General features: G+C 41.7%; 1 protein-coding gene and 1 pseudogene across 1 annotated transcript; both read left to right on the top strand.

The window, feature by feature from the left end:
* The first annotated feature begins 952 nt into the window (after positions 1 to 952).
* LOC141986682 (glioma pathogenesis-related protein 1-like) lies at positions 953 to 8,203 on the top strand. The gene is made up of 6 exons (XM_074951461.1): positions 953 to 1,135; positions 2,065 to 2,310; positions 2,964 to 3,076; positions 6,419 to 6,501; positions 7,857 to 7,883; positions 7,980 to 8,203. Exons 1-6 carry the CDS (start codon positions 956 to 958, stop codon positions 8,201 to 8,203), a joined length of 873 nt encoding a protein of 290 aa, XP_074807562.1. The 5' UTR covers positions 953 to 955.
* A 1,818-nt stretch (positions 8,204 to 10,021) lies between these two features.
* On the top strand, positions 10,022 to 12,188 carry LOC141989559 (E3 SUMO-protein ligase KIAA1586-like; annotated as a pseudogene).
* Positions 12,189 to 16,625: the final 4,437 nt, after the last annotated feature.

Here is a 16,625-nt window from a genome sequence, read left to right as displayed (position 1 = left end):
CTATGAAGTGATAGAAAAAGTTATTTTCTTCTTGGAAAACTTCTAAAAGAGTTAAACACATATTTTATGTTGTTTTTTAAAAAGACGTAATCCAGTCTCATAATCAAGGCCATTTTTAATGTAAATTATATTTAGTTTAGAGAGGAAGGAGAGTGAAGTGGTTAGGGTGCTAGTCTAGGGCTGCCAAAATTTGAGTGCCACAGATGTGTGTAACCTTAAGCAAGCCACTTAGTCTCTCTGTGTCTCAGTCCCCCCACCCCTTTACAATGTGGTAATAATACTGTTCTGCCTCACAGAGGTGTAGTAAGGATAAATACATTAAAGACTGTGAGGTGTGTAGATACTACAGTAATGAGGACCATTAGATCATTTTGTTTTCAAGGCCTCCATAAACATTAGCTAATTCTGCTAACAGCCCTATTGGTTAAGCACTACCCCCAAGCTGACAAGCTACACCAAATTCTGAGGTTCAGGTCATGAAATCCAGCACTTCCCATGGGATTCTTCTGTAAATCAGAGTGGGGCAACACAAAGCTCCTGGAGGAGAGGTTGATTTCCAAAGATTAGCTGACCTAGAAATCCCATCCACGTTTCCTCATTTGTAAAGAAGGATAATGTGACATGAGGTCTTGTAGGAGGGGATTGAACTGTGGTCTCATAAAGGTAAGAAGTCATCTTCCACAGAGGACAATTTGATTTTTTTTTTTAAATTAAGCAACATTAAAGTGACAAACCAGTTTCCTTACTTTTATGTTGAAGCTGCTGAAGCAATTCATTTCCTGTTATCACACGGGCACGAATCAGCATGACTTCTTAGGAATCTGACAAGAGCGGAAGATAGAACCCAGTTTGAAACCGCACCCCCAGAGTGCTATGTGGGAAGCAAACAGCACCATAGCCACCTAAGAGATTCTTCTTACAAAGTTTTGAGAGAAATCAAAAACAGTTGAGAATCATGAAAGTCAGATTATTCCTTGGTGTTCTGCTATTACTAAACCTTTTAAGTTCCTGTTATTCTTATAAGCCAAATACTTTGCCTGATATAGAAGATACACAGTTTATTAAGGAGTGCGTGAATGCTCATAACAGCTTTCGGTCCAAGGTGAATCCACCAGCCAGTAACATGCTTCACATGGTAAGGAGACCTTCACCATCTATTTGTAATGGAAATTGGATTGTGCTGTTGAATTAACACATTTGCCTTGTACTTTTCTCACCAGTTCTGTGAATATTTTAGCTACTCCAGATGTTAGTAGTTTATAGTAAAAACAAAAAAGGCAATTAATGATTACAGCTGGGTACAGACTTCTTCAGTCTTCCTCATTTGGAAGGAGAGTCCTTCATTTAAGACTGGATTGCCAATTTGTAGTCCTGCCTGAGTCAGGAGGGCAGTGCATTGCTGTGCTGCTTCAGGAGAAAGACAGAGACCAAATAGACTTTGAGTGCCCTTGTAATACTGGCACAGTTTACTTGCCCTGCTGTCCTGGCTCAGGTGTGCTGGACAGCATGTTGAAGTGTCAAAATTAAGGCTCTTTCCACTTCTTGCCCCTGCCCAGCCACTGGTGGCAGCAGCTACTGTCCTGTCAGAGCCACACACACAGTCTGATGAGTGGGTAGCTTAGGAAAGTAAAGGGGCTTCTTATGCCCCCTACTCCCTGTGCAGGTGCACAGCTGAGCTCATGACTGAGCTCTCACTATTTAAAAGCTTCCTTAAATGAGTTCAGTTATAGAGGGCAGATTTTACAGCGTGTTTCAATAAGACACTTAGAATTTCTCCCATTCAGATTGTCATAGCTTGACAGCACATCAGAGGTGAGTGCACAATATTAAATGTCTTTCAAGATATGAGGGACAGGCAGGAAAGAGTGGATTTTGTAGTGAAAGACAACAAGTGACAGGATTTTAGGAAAGACTGGATGTGGGGCAGGGAGACAAGCAGAGAAGAGTCCAAGTTTGCAGGCCTGGGAGGCAGGAAGGATTAAGAGAAAAGTTTCTGCTAAAGAGGTTTGAGTTTGTGCAAGTCATTGCATTTTAAGTAATTTTCATGTCTTTTTCATTCTGCAGTCCTGGGACTCTGCTTTAGCTAAGAGTGCCAAAGCATGGGCAAAGCGATGCCACTTTGATCATAATGTCTACCTTAAAGTACATGGAAAAGTGCACCCTAACTTTACTCCAGTTGGAGAAAACATCTGGACTGGCTCTCTCTCTCTTTTCTCTGTGAATGCAGCTATCAGCAACTGGTATAATGAAGTCACAGCCTACACTTTTGAGACCCACCATTGTACAAGAATATGTGGCCATTACACCCAGGTGATTCTTTTGTTTCTCCATCTTAATTTCAAATAAGTTGTGGTCTTTGAAGAGAAAAAGACACACACACACACACACACATTTTGCCTTCTACGTGTTATAAATTGTAGCATAAATCACTTACAAAATTGTGATTTACAAAGTGTGGGTTAGGAGAACTTTGTGCTAAAAAAGAAAAAGGGACAGAGTTGGGAGGGTGATGTGCAGCAAGAGACCCACTTGCCTTGGTTTTGGTGTGGAGACACAGCACCTCCATGCAGATATTCCTGTGCCTCTCTCGGAGAGATCCGTGAGATGACTGGTTCTGGCATTGAACCTGACATGGAGCGGGAAGGAGGCATGCTCTGGTCTAGGGAGAACTCAGTGAGAGGATATTTAGATTTTTCTCCCCTATCCTCACAAGCCCTGGGGGATTTCTCTGCAGGAGAGGGATGATTTGAGTCTTAGAAAGATTCCAATATTACACAATCACAAACCAAATAGTAAATACAAGAACTGTTCATCTTAGCGGCTCCCTAGGCTGGAACTAACGCTTCTGTGGTGGCTGTTACAAAACATGCCCCTTCATCTGGTTATTTCTTGTTTGATATCATAACTGCAGCAATCTCTGGGTAGTCTTGGAAAAGTTTAATATATTTTGGTTTTCCTTTTAGGTTGTTTGGGCTACAAGTTACAAAGTTGGCTGTGCAGTTCAGTTCTGTCCTAGCGTTACAGGTTTCAAAGGGCTCACCAATGGAGCACATTTTGTTTGCAACTATGGACCAGCGTAAGTCAGTTGATGTTATTTTAAAAGATCCCAGAGCAGGTGATCAATTCCACTCTGGCTGATGTTTGGAGTGGTCCAGCCAGAGAGCTGCACCCAGGTTTCTTTGACCTGAGGAACAGTTGCCTTGGACCTTTGCTGTGGAGGCATGAAAGGATATGCCCATCATCTCCTTCACAGTCTGCAGAATAGCCCTTTCAAAAAAACTGATTAGAGGTTATGCAGATGCAGAAGGCATAAAAACTGCACCTTCCCGGGGGGAGGGGGAGGAAATAAACCAAATTGCCAACTAAAGCTTCACTGTCCCTCTCTGTGAGGAAGCCTAGGGTCAAACAGTGCATTCATTTTAGTACAACTTGGCAAATTGCAAACCAGCCAGTGTTATAGCTTTTCTGACAAGGGGTAAGCGTGACTATTTTCTAATAAAAACATACCACCCAATCACACCTATGCCAGGCATGAAATGAATCCACGCAGGAGGGATATCTTTTATTTAACTAGATCCTCAAGCAAAACAGAGGCACAGTAAGTTCTGTGGCTATTCTATATTTCCAGTTTGATTATTTATTGGGTCTTTATTACAGGAAGGCAAGAGTTAGATACTGCCCCTCACTTTAGTACGTGTTGGCTAGCAACCCAGTAATAATGGTTTTTTGCCTTGCTTCACTCTGACTAGTCTATTGTACTTCTGATTAAAACCACTAAAGAACCAATAAAAAAAAAAGTTACTTCCCCACAAAACCATTTTAGGTTCACCCATTACTAGTACACCAAAACAGATACAGTGCTTAAAGCTCCTTAAAAATCTGCAAAAAGAAAAGGAGTACTTGAGGCACCTTAGAGACTAACCAATTTATTTGAGCATAAGCTTTCGTGAGCTACAGCTCACTTCATCGGATGCATACTGTGGAAAGTGTAGAAGATCTTTTAATATACACACAAAGCATGAAAAAATACCTCCTCCCACCCCCCTCTCCTGCTGGTCATAGCTTATCTAAAGTGATCACCCTCCTTACAATGTGTATGATAATCAAGTTGGGCCATTTCCAGCACAAATCCAGGTTTTCTCACCCCCCCCCACACAAACCCACTCTCCTGCAGGTAATAGCTTATCTAAAGTGACCACTCTCCTTACAGTGTGTATGATAATCAAGGTGGGCCATTTCCAGCACAAATCCAGGGTTTAACAAGAATGTCTGGGGGAGGGGGGTAGGAAAAAACAAGGGGAAATAGGTTACCTTGCATAATGACTTAGCCACTCCCAGTCTCTATTCAAGCCTAAGTTAATTGTATCCATTCCAATTCAACAGTTTCTCGCTGGAGTCTGGATTTGAAGTTTTTTTGTTGTAATATCGCAACTTTCATGTCTGTAATCGCGTGACCAGAGAGATTGAAGTGTTCTCCGACTGGTTTATGAATGTTATAATTCTTGACATCTGATTTGTGTCCATTTATTCTTTTACGAAATTGGTTAGTCTCTAAAGGTGCCACAAGTACTCCTTTTCTTTTTGCGAATACAGACTAACACGGCTGTTACTCTGAAACCTTAAAAATCTGCTAACAGCCAACAAAAGTTCACTTCCTGGGAGACTTCTTATTTCCTCCATACTAGCTCTCTATTTCTGTAACACGTGCCTAATGTAGTTCCAGTTTACCAAGTTCTGCACAACTGTGTAAGTCTCATTGGTGTCAACATGCTAAAATGTGTACAAAAGGGGGCCCTGCACAAATAGCATTTTTAATGCAAAAAAGTTAGTAGCTTAAAGGTAACCTGCAAGGGATTTTTTAAAATGGGGTTTGTGCCTCTTTTAGCGTCTTGATAATGTAACAAAGTTACAGAGTTTTGTATGTTTAATTGAAAAGGTGTGGGAAGAGCAGCTTCTGCTTCAACTCAAATCTCAGGAATGTCACATTTGTGCTTCTTTGATTCTGCTGGAAGATTTGTTGGCGATCTCAGCTGTGTATTGGAAGCTCTCTCATACCTATGAATGAGCGGGAGCATTGAGTCTTCAACACAGTTCTCCTTTCTCTCAGCTATTTTAGACATTGATATTAACTAGGTGTTGATAAAAACAGACAAGCAAAAAACCAGAGTTTTAAACGGACTAAATATTCTTACCATCTTAAAATCACTCAGTTTTTAATCTCATCCCATTCATAGGTGGGGGTCCTTAAAGGACCCAGAATTCAGAGGTGCTTTCACGTGGGTTCACATATCCCACCCCTGAAAAGGGAGCCTGCTGCTACCATCTCTGCCAATGCGGTCATCTCTGCTGGTGCACTCTGCGGTTGCCACCACTGTTCTCTCCACCACTGCTCACCTCTGCCGCCGCTTGCTGCTCGTTTGCGTCTCAGTGCCACTTCTGTGATGCTGCATTCTGAGGGCCAACCCCACCCTTAGTGATTTCACTAGGTAGCGGGGAACCTCTCAGCTGCTGCCTCAGTTGCCTTTCACCTGAACACTGTTCCCACACCAGATACAAGACTAAGCCACTAGACCAGCTCATCAATGATGTCAGCCATTGTAACCCCAATAACAAGGACTTTCAATTGAGTCTGGTCATTTTTGTCTTTAAACACTGGAGAGGGGAGGGAAGGGGAGGGCCAAATAGTGTATAAGACCCTTTGGGTAGAGTGCACATCATCAGCTGAGAACACCTGTCATTGTGCCTCTCATTTTCACTGGGATTTGACATCCTTACCCATTTCTTAGCAAGTGAGGTTCAGTGTAAGGTGACCCAGTCAATCAGGGCATGCGAAGTACAATGCTGATGCCCTTTACTCATACAATAAGGATACCATGTTTCATTGCCCCTGCATTCAATACAAAAGTGAATCGTAACCCAAAACCAGCCAAAATTGGGGGAAAGGAAGCAGTTCTCCACCAGGCTAGCACTGCAATCCTGCTATAGCCCACTCAAACTTTGCAGCTACTGTAAATTCAAACTCCAAAAAAAAAGATAATTTCCATTAAAGAAATACCCTCAAGTTACTGTCTTCCACAACTGTGGTATAAATTCTTTAAATAAAACAGGTTTCAATAATGCTGAGCCAGATTCCCAGACCCTGAATAGCACATTGCTCTCCAGGAAGTCCCATTCATTTAAATAGGATGAGTCATGTGAGTAGCTGCTCCCCAATGTGAGTGAGAGATTCATAGTCTGGACCAAAAGAAATTTCTAAAACAATTGATTTTTATTTTTAAAAGCTACATATTTCTGGGTTAAGGGTTTTTTTTGTTTGTTTTGTTTTTAATAATCTTATGTGATTGTAACAGTTCAAATCACATGATGTATTTAAATTCTTCCCCCAAAGGATTAAACAAAACATTTTTCTGCTTTTCAGTGGGAATTATCCAACACAGCCTTATAAAACAGGAGCAGCATGTAGTGACTGCAATCGTGAAAAGTGTGTGGACAAGCTCTGTGGTAAGTGCAAGGGAATCTGCTAAGGGCGTTCTATGGAAAGCAAAGTCGCATAATTGGCAGGGGAAATGTGGCAGGTATTCAAGCTGTACCAGGTTAAATGAGTTATTGACATTATTCCATCAGCTGGAGTATTTTCCTAGAATTTTTACATCTGAATTCAGAATTGACATGGAACAGAAAACCAACAATGAAGAACCTCTGTGATTTCTGAAAAATAGCAATAAAGCCTAATCCTGCAAAGGGGTCTGCAACACAGACCCTTACTGCTATGTAATATCCCAGTGAAGTCAGGAACCATCTTTAACATCAGGGATATTTTCAGTAGGTGCAGAGGCGCTTAAAGGACAAACTTCAATACACAAAATGAAAATATCTATTTTTAGACTGAATATCCCCACTAACCAGGCTCAGGGGTGCTCCAACCGCACAAATACCCAAACCTTTAGATTTTTTGTTTCCTGGCTGTGAAATCCTGCTGGCATGTTTTGCAGTCCATGGCATCTGATATCACAGACTGATGCACCAAGGGATTACCAGAAACATTTCACAGAGGGAGTTAAAAAGAATTTTCAAACGTTTAAGGCTAGATCCTGCAAATATATCCACCTGCGCTGTTCTGATATGGAGTATGACTGACTTCCATGGGGTACGCCCAGGCAGATTCACTTGCAGGATTCAGCCATTAATGAAAATTGTGTTTCAGCACAAATGACTGTGCTTATTGCACTTTTTAAAGTTATGTAAATCTATCACATTTTAAAAACAATAAATCGCACCTTTTATATTTGCGGTTTCCCTCATCTCAGTGATACCAATTTTATTTACTGCATCTTCCTCCATTTTTTATTATCAGTTCACAGTCAGAGCCAAACTTTTAGATACCCCTCAGCTAGGGATACAGTTTTGTTGACATGGGTCAAATTCTTGACACGGGTCATTTTTGTAGGACATTTGGAAATCTACCTGGGGTGTGAGTGCAGTCAGTGAGTTAGTCATCTAAATGGTGTTTGCCACTTCCGGCTCTTCTCTTGTGCCTTTCACATCATGGGTTGCTTTATATGATTTGCTGAGTGATCTGGCTCAAGTCTCTGCCACTTTGGCTGAAAGTGGGTGATGACCAAATTCCAACTCAACAAGCCTCTGTAAAAATCTGCAATTGTTGATCTTAGTACTTTAACACTCTTATAAAATTAAGGGGGATCCTTAAGTATTAGCTGCTGTCCAGGCAGGGAGAAAACAAATCCTAGACCGACCGTTATTCGGAATGTCATCAGCACCAATGGGCTATCCATTTTTCATTAATAAATACAGCTGAACGATAGCCATAATTACATTTCTCTCTCATCTCTCACCAGAAAATCCAGAACGTGAGAAATTGAAAAGTACGTATCACAATCGTATATTGTTACCTGAATTACTTACAGTCTTCTACACGTCACATGGCTTGATAAATACATTATCTCCTTTGTGTTTTCTAGGTTACTCCAGTTGGTATCCAGACTGGGACACCCCTCCACGCCCCAACCCCTCTGGTGCTCCACGCCCCAACCCCTCTGGTGCTCCACGCCCCAACCCTCCACGCTCCTCATGTGACCAATACTGTATTACTGTTTTAATAGTAAGGCTACTGTTTGTGTTACTGACTTTTGGTGCTGTCTTAGTAGTACAATGGCAGTATCCCCAGATATTTATATATGAGTAATCTCCATTTGCCTCCTATTGTCAATGTACATAAGCATTAGTGCCAGCCAGGTTTCAGAGTAGCAGCCGTGTTAGTCTGTATTCACAAAAAGAAAAGGAGGACTTGTGGCACCTTAGAGACTAACCAATTTATTTGAGCATAAGCTTTCGTGAGCTACAGCTCACTTCATCGGATGCCAGTTTTCCTGGGCTGCTCATGATTGTTTGGGACAAGGAGGAGGAGGAGGAAGGTATGTTAACTATTCAATCAAAACCAGACATTTTGTACGTCTCTGCACCCCAGGCGTACCTCTTTGTTGTCCATTCTTTTCCCTCTGAAGCACCTTAGAACATAAGGCCAGAAGGTGACAGCTTTAGATATTTCACTATAACTGTCTTCTCCTAACCATCACCATTGTCAAATAATGATCTCCCATAAACACATCATGAGAATCACCCCAGATACCTTCCCTAAAGGGTTCCGCAGTTAAAGGAGGGTCATTGCCAGTGGTGAGCTGCAGCCGGTTCGCACCGGTTCCTGGGAACCGGTTGCCAAATTTTGAAGCAGTTTTAGAACCGGATGTTAAAAATTGTTAGGAAAACAAATGTTATAAAATGATCTTAAAACGTATAATCTTAATCTTATAAAATGGTGTAGAAAATAATAGGGCAGGGGTCGGCAACCTGTGGCACGCCTGCCAAAGGCGGCAGGCGAGCCGATTTTTACTGGCACGCTGCTGCCAGCTGGGGTCCGCTGGCCCCACTCAGCCCGCTGCCTGCCTGGGTGAACGGAACTGAGCAGGGCCCGCGGCTGGGACCCCAGCTGGCAGGAGCCCGCGGACGGAACCCCAGAGCGGCCGCGGGTGAGCCGCTGCCGGTCTGGGGTTCTGTCCGCCACCCCGCTCAGCCCGCTGACGGTCTGGGGTTCCAGCTGCTGGCACCTTGCCAGCTGGGATCCCAGCCATTGGCCCACTCAACCCGCTGCCTGCCTGGGTGAACAGAACTGAGCGGGGCCAGCGGCCGGGACCCCGGTTGGCAGGAGCCGGCGGCTGGAACCCCAGACCGGCGGTGGGTGAGCCGCTGCTGGTCTGGGGTTCTGTCTGCCACCCTGCTCAGCCTGCCACCGGACTGGAGTTCTGACCACTGGCCCTTGCTAGCTGGGGTCCCAGCCATTGGCCCCTCTCAGCCCGCTGCCTGGCTGGGACCCCAGCTGGCAAGGGGCCAGGGGCCAGAACTCTAGTCCGGCGGCGGGCTGAGCTGGGTGGCGGACAGAGTCTGGGGTTCTGGCCTCCGGCTCCTGCCAGCCAGGGTCCCGGCCGCCGGCCCCGCTTAGCCCGCTGTCATTCTGGGGTTCCGTGGGGGGCTCAGGTAAATGTAAAATTTATAACTGGCATGGGAAACCTTAAATTAATGAAGACTTGTAATACGGTGTACAAAATAAACTTCAAATGCAAAGGGACGTGGAATTCTAGCAGTTAAAGAGCCGTTTCTACAACAGATAGTTCAAGATTTATGTTGCTATGCGCGTGCGCATGTAATGTCGCAGGCTGCGACTCGGTCGCATCCAAGTTCATCCTGATGCAAGACAAATGTCTCGTTTATTATTTTATTAACAGGGGTTGCACTTGCCTTGTTTGTGCACTTGCTCAACTGTTTTCTATACAATTCAACACGACCAGTGAGTCGTAGTCGGTCTGTTTGTTTCTAGTAAATTGTGTGTGATATTTCGGTGTGCAATACTAACTGGACTGTTATTCGAAGATTAAAGTTTTCTATTCAATATTATTTATCCTTCATAAGGAATCACCAGAAAAGCATTAGTGACCGGTTTTCCACTAAAATGACAAAATCTTTTGTCAGTAGTTCTAGTAGTGAAAATAATGATTTAAATACTGAAAATGCCAATGACAATAATTTTGGTGATGAAAATATCTTAAATGTTGAATCATCTGAAAATGTGTCTGCAATAGAAGAGGATTTACATGATTGTGAAAATGTAGTACCCGATTGTTGGACTTCCAAGCAGGCACAATATTTTTTAAAGAAATATAATGGCTTGATAATTGAAAGCAAAAAACTTGGCTGTTCCCACTGTGCAAATATGTCACATTTGGGGTCCTTGGAGGAAAATCTTGACACATTTCTTTGGAATGGCAAAAGTGTACTATTAAAGCCTCTGGAACTGATAAAAAAGTTCAGCAAGCTTCATTAAGAAAAAAAATGAAGGAACATTTCGAATCAAGCTCTCATTTGAGAGTTATAAATATTTTAAATGAATCTAAAAATAGAACCTCTCACTAGAGTGATTGATAAAGTTACTGAAAAAAATATTGCAATAACCAGCAAAATTTTCAACATAGTTTGCAGCTTAGTAAAAAGAAACCGACCAATGTCAGATATGGAGGATGAAGAAGAGCTACAAATTAAGAATGAAACCGATTTAGGGAACTGGCTACATTCTTGATTTTCGGCCATCAGAATCGTAGAGCATATTGCTGAATTAATAAGAAAACAAATTTTTAGTAAAATCATAGAAAACAATTCAAAGATTTGCATTATTATTGATGAAGCTTCTACAATTTCAAGTAAAACTGTGCTTGTAATTCTTATAAAATGTGAAATACAAGATTCTTCACCAACAATTTTTCTCAATTTAGTGGAATTAGAATCAACAAAAGCAGAAAATATTTACAATGCTTTGAGAAATACGTTAACCGATACAGGATTTGACACAGAATATTTAAAGAAAAATTTAATTGGATTTTGTTCTGATGGCGCGAGCACCATGTTTGGACATAAATCTGGAGTTGCTACAAGACTCATTCAGGATTTTCCAAACATTATAATTTGGCATTGTTTGAATCATCGGCTACAACTGGCTTTAGATGATGCTATAAATGATATCAATGAATTAAGCCATTTCAAAGATTTTTTTGGACAAGATTTATGCAATTTTTCATCAGTCAAATAAAAGTCAGTTTGAACTTAAACAAGTTTCTGAAGAACTATATATTGAAATAATCAAAATAGACCGTGTTTTTGGTCCACGATGGGCTTCTTGTAGCCTTAGAGCTGTCAAAGCTGTCTGGAGAGCTTATCTAGCTCTTTATATCTATTTTTCCAAAACTAAGAAATTTTCTGGCATGGAAAAAAGATTGAAAAACAAAGAATTTTTAAAAGGCTTGGCATTAATGATTGACATTTTGGATGAACTTGATTATCAAATGCACTGCAAGCGAGACAATTGAGTTTAACAAAGGCAGATAAGCTAATCGAATGAACGATTGATTTTTTTCATACAATTAAAAGATAGTTTTGGTATACATGAAAATAAAATTAATGAAATGATAGAAAGTGATGCTTTTAAATGCATAGAGTTTGAAGATAATGTAAGGTTTAAATCACTGCCACGAGACAAAGTAATAGAGTGTATTATTGAAAAAATGAAGGCAAGATTATTAAACGAAAATCACATTAAATATAAAGAAGATAATTTAGGTCATTCTAGTAATACACCTAAAATAGTTGAATTATTCAATGTTATGGATCCCACTTCATGGAATATTGAAGAAGTCAGGTTACCTTGGAAATCAGGAGAAGAAAAAGTGCATGAATTAAACAAATTCATAAAATTTGTAGTCGATTTAAATGATTTTTATGACTATGTAGAGAATAACATTCAATCAAAACGTCTTCCTGATCCAGAATTAAGGAAAGCAAAGCAAATTATGAACACAATTGCAATTAGTTCTGCAGAAGCAGAAAGAGCTTTTTCGTTGATGAATATTATTTGTAGTGATAAAAGGGCGAATTTAACAATTACACATATCTCAAGCTTTATGACCATCAGTTTGTTGGGAAAACCACTAAGTTCCTGGAACCCAATACCATATGTTAAAGCATGGATGAGAAGTCATCGATCCTCATTAGATATCAGAGTTTGTGTATCCAACACCAAAGATTATGGAGAAGATCAAGAAGCCATTTGGAAATTACTACCTAATTAGTAATAAATAATTACTTAAATATTCTTTAAAATATTGCTTGTTGCATTGTATACTTCAACATGAATATATTACACTTTTTATTTTTTAATAACTTAGGTAGTTCACATGTAATATTTTAAAATACAAGAATAATAGGCATTTCATTCTTAAATATTATTATCATTTGCTTACTCATACATCTCTTCTTTATAGTTTCTTCTTTTCAAATGTATTTTAAATTCATTTAAGAAAGCAATACTTTGTTTCTATTGTAATAAAAATGTAAAAATGTTTTTTATTTTTTTTATTGTTAAGTATGACCCCCAATGACTCAATGCATTGCCACGTCTATGGAAAAAGGTACAAAAAATACATACTGTGGCACATCCCTTAAATCAGAACTTTTTATAGGGAACCAGTTGTTAAGATTTTGGCAGCTCATCACTGGTCATTGCTATATATATATACACACATTAGACCCAGACCAGTGGGATACAGGAGTCTGGTCGAAGGCAAATATACTGGCCACTGGATGAAGAGTTTTCTCTTCCCTTCAGTGACCAGAGCATGGGCTGCCCGAGAGCAATCAGGAACCTGCCAGAACCAATTAAGACAGGTGAACTAATCAAGACACCTGGAGCCAATTGAGAACTTTCTAGATTCAATTATGGCAGGCAGGCTAATCAGAACACCTGGTTTAAAAAGGACCTAGTAGGGGGGTGTGCTAGGAGCAGGGAATGAGAAGGTATGCTGCTGGAGGAGTGAAGAGGTCAAGTGTGATCAGGCTTCAGGAGGAAGATCCTGCAGTGAGGATAAAGAAGGTGCTGGGGGGAAGGCAATGGGGAAGTAGTCCAGGGAGTTGTAGCTGTCATGCAGCTGATACAGGAAATGGACAGCTGCTATCCACAGGGCCCTGGTCTGGAACCCGGTGTAGAGGGTGGGCCTGGGTTCCCCCTCAACCCCTGATTGGACACAGGAGGAGTTGACCTGGTCTGTGAGAAACACCAGAAGGGAAGGTCTAAATTGGAAAGGGATCTGCCCTGTCCCTGACCCACTAGGTGGGACACAGAGACTGTGGGGATTGACCTCTGTTTCCCCCATGCTGGCCAGTGATGAGGTTAGCTGAGTGGATGGCAGGTTTGAGCCACTAGCAAGAGTGGCTAAACTGAGAGCTGCTGTGAATCTCTGAGGCAAACAAATCTGCCAGTAAGCACAGGACCCACTGAGGCAGAGGAGGAACTTTGTCACACTTTTTTATATATATATAAGTTGGTGTATTGAAGCATTGGCAGAGCAATGATGGAGTCAGCTGCCTGTGTATTTGATAGCAGCAAGGAGCCCCATTCCAGCAACAGCAGGCTGTGTGTCATGTCCTACATGATCATCTGTTCTCCTTTTGTATCCTCATCACTAGACAGTACACGCACACTTTCTGAGGGCTGAGCGACTGTGGGGAAATAGAATACAGAGCATTTCTGCTTCACATCCAGAGCAAGTGACTGAGGATTGAAAGTTTTTACCAACCAAATGACTAAGGTGAAATGAATTTGTTAGGTCTCAGTCCAATTCCAGGAGGACAAGTAGTTTGAGGACCTACAAATATAATTACAGAATACTCAGTATGACCCATATTCCCTTAACTGTAACTCCAAGGACTCCACTCAACGTTTCCTTGGCTTCAACCTGGGATAGGTTATAGAATCATGGGAGCTCCCCTCCTACCTTCTGCCATAAATATAAAGGGAATGGTAAACACCTTTTAAAATCCCTCCTGGCGAGAGGAAAAACCCTATCACCTGTAAAGGGTTAAGAAGCTAGGATAACCTCGCTGGCACCTGACCAAAATGACCAATAAGGAGATAAGATACTTTCAAAGCTGGGGGGGGGGGAGAAACAAAGCTTCTCTGTCTGTGTGAGGCTTTTGCCAGGAACAGAACAGGAATGGAGTCTTAGAACTTAATAAGTAATCTAGCTAGATATGCGTTAGATTCTGTTTTGTTTAAATGGCTGATAAAATAAGCTGTGCTGAATGGAATGTATATTCCTGTTTTTCTGTCTTTTTGTAATGTAAGGTTTTGCCTAGAGGGATTCTCTACGTTTTGAATCTGATTACCCTGTAAGGTATTTACCATCCTGATTTTACAGAGGTGATTCTTTTACTTCAATTAAAATTCTTCTTTTAAGAACCTGATTGCTTTTTTCATTGTTCTTAAGATCCAAGGGTTTGGATCTGTGTTCACCTATGCAAATTGGTGAGGATTTTTATCAAGCCTTCCCCAGGAAAGGGGGTGTAGGGTTTGGGAGGATTTTTTTTGGGGGGGGGCGGGGAAGACATTTCCAAGCGGGCTCTTTCCAGGTTATATATTGGTTAGACGCTTGGTGGTGGCAGCAATAAAGTCCAAGGGCAAAAGGTAAAATAGTTTGTACCTTGGGGAAGTTTTAACCTAAGCTGGTAAAAATAAGCTTAGTGGGTTTTCATGCAGGTCCCCACATCTGTACTCTAGAGTTCAGACACCTTCTATTTCCCCTTCCTCTATTCTATTTCCCCTTCCCCTTTCTATTTCAGAGTTTGACACCTTCTATTTCCCCTTCCTCTGCCCCCAAGCTGGTTTTCCATACATAAGGTTTTAATAAGTGTCTGTCCTACCTCTGTCAGTGCTGCCATGAGGCTCTTGTCTTGCTCACTTGGCAGGTTCTGCTCAGTCACTCTGGACCCAGTGCTGCTTCCAGACGTGTTGATTCAGCACAAGGGGCACAAGTGGGACTGCAGCAGAGGTAGGACAGAGAGAGGCCTTAAAAGACTTATTACCAGTGGGTTGGATTTGACATTAAACTAGCAACTAGCTTGGATTAAAATAACCCTCCAAATCCCTGCAGTTCTAGTTGAGGGGGTGGGGGCAGGAAAAGAGCTGGAGAGGTATCTATTTAATACACAATAAACACTGAATTACATACCCAAATACGCTATACGTGACTTTACTCACCTAAAATGTAAGCCACCACATTACAAGCCCAGTGTTCTTGTGTGATGCCAGACTAGACTCAATGGTTTCATGTTATGACTCTGGTAATGGCCATACCCAATTATTTACAAAAAAATAACCCATTATGTACCTGGCTGATTGTGCAATACTTTGTCCCAGGAGAAAAATTCCTCCCTGACCCCCAAGGCAATCAGACTGTGCTCTGTGGTATGACATTTGGCTGCGCTTCTCATGCTGAGCTATAGTACAAGTATTCTCAAGGATCATAAAATTAACAATAGTCAATATTGCCCTTTAAAAATATGGATATAGCTGAAGCATTGTTCAGTTAACTGTCTGCAGCACGGCAATGCAGAGTTTGATATTACCCTGAATAAAGGAGTATTTCTTTTTTATTGGCTGTAAATTGACACTTCACCAGTCAGAGTAAACCAAGGGTCATGGTAGATTCTCCTTCACTGACTATTTTTAAATCAAGATTGGGTGTTTTTCTAAAAGCTGTGCTCTGGGAATTATTTTGGGGAGTTCTATGGCTGACTGTGTTATACAGAAAGAAAAGGAGTACTTGTGGCACCTTAGAGACTAACCAATTTATTTGAGCATAAGCTTTCGTGAGCTACAGCTCACTTCATCGGATACATACTGTGGAAAGTGTAGAAGATATTATATACACACAAATCATGAAAAAATACCTCCTCCCACCCCACTCTCCTGCTGGTCATAGCTTATCTAAAGTGATCACTCTCCTTACAATGTGTATGATAATCAAGCTGGGCCATTTCCAGCACAAATCCAGGTTTTCTCACCCCCCACCCCCCCACACACACACAAACTCACTCTCCTGCTGGTAATAGCTTATCTAAAGTGACCACTCTCCTCACATTGTACATCTCATCACTAATGCTTTTGGCACATATCACTTGGGTACAACCAACCCAAGTACCAATGGGGTCATGGTTTGTCTCAGCACCGCAACAGTTGTTGTCGAGCTTTACGGCATCAGAGGATTTGGCCATCTCTACATTTCCTGAATCTTTTATGCTGGCTTCATTGGAGTCACAGATGTTTGTATCAAAGGCATTCTCAGCACCAGTCTGGAAGCCTTCTCCAATGCAGTACCTCCAAACTCCAATAAGGACTGCTCCACCACTTCAGGAACAAGTGATTTTTCCTCCTCAGCCCCTTGTAAAAAGAATTTGAAGAGCAGTTAGCAAAAGATGACAACTGTCAAGGTTCATTCCCCACTCTGAACTCTATGTCAGTGGTTCTCAAAGCCGGTCCGCTGCTTGTTCAGAGAAAGCCCCTGGCGCGCCAGACCGGTTTGTTTACCTGCCATGTACGCAGCTTCGCGGCTCCCACTGGCCGTGGTTCGCCACTCCAGGCCAATGGGGGCTGCGGGAAGCAGCGTGGGCCGAGGGACTGTTTTTGTCAGTAAATTCAGAAACTGACAGTATATACCTGAAAGAAAAGGAGG

Source organism: Natator depressus, chromosome 1 (assembly GCF_965152275.1).
Source record: "Natator depressus isolate rNatDep1 chromosome 1, rNatDep2.hap1, whole genome shotgun sequence".
In the NCBI taxonomy this organism is placed as follows: domain Eukaryota; kingdom Metazoa; phylum Chordata; order Testudines; family Cheloniidae; genus Natator; species Natator depressus.
Note: the sequence above shows the minus strand (reverse complement) of the source record. Positions and strands in the feature narration are given on the sequence as shown.

Bases quoted from the DNA above. Each gene is read 5' to 3' on its own strand.
- LOC141986682 (XM_074951461.1), top strand. From the start codon at position 956: ATGAAAGTCAGATTATTCCTTGGTGTTCTGCTATTACTAAACCTTTTA. The intron at 3,077-6,418 runs GTAAGTCAGTTG...TCTGCTTTTCAG, and splicing joins GTTTGCAACTATGGACCAGC to TGGGAATTATCCAACACAGC. The intron at 7,884-7,979 runs GTACGTATCACA...TGTGTTTTCTAG, and splicing joins AGAACGTGAGAAATTGAAAA to GTTACTCCAGTTGGTATCCA.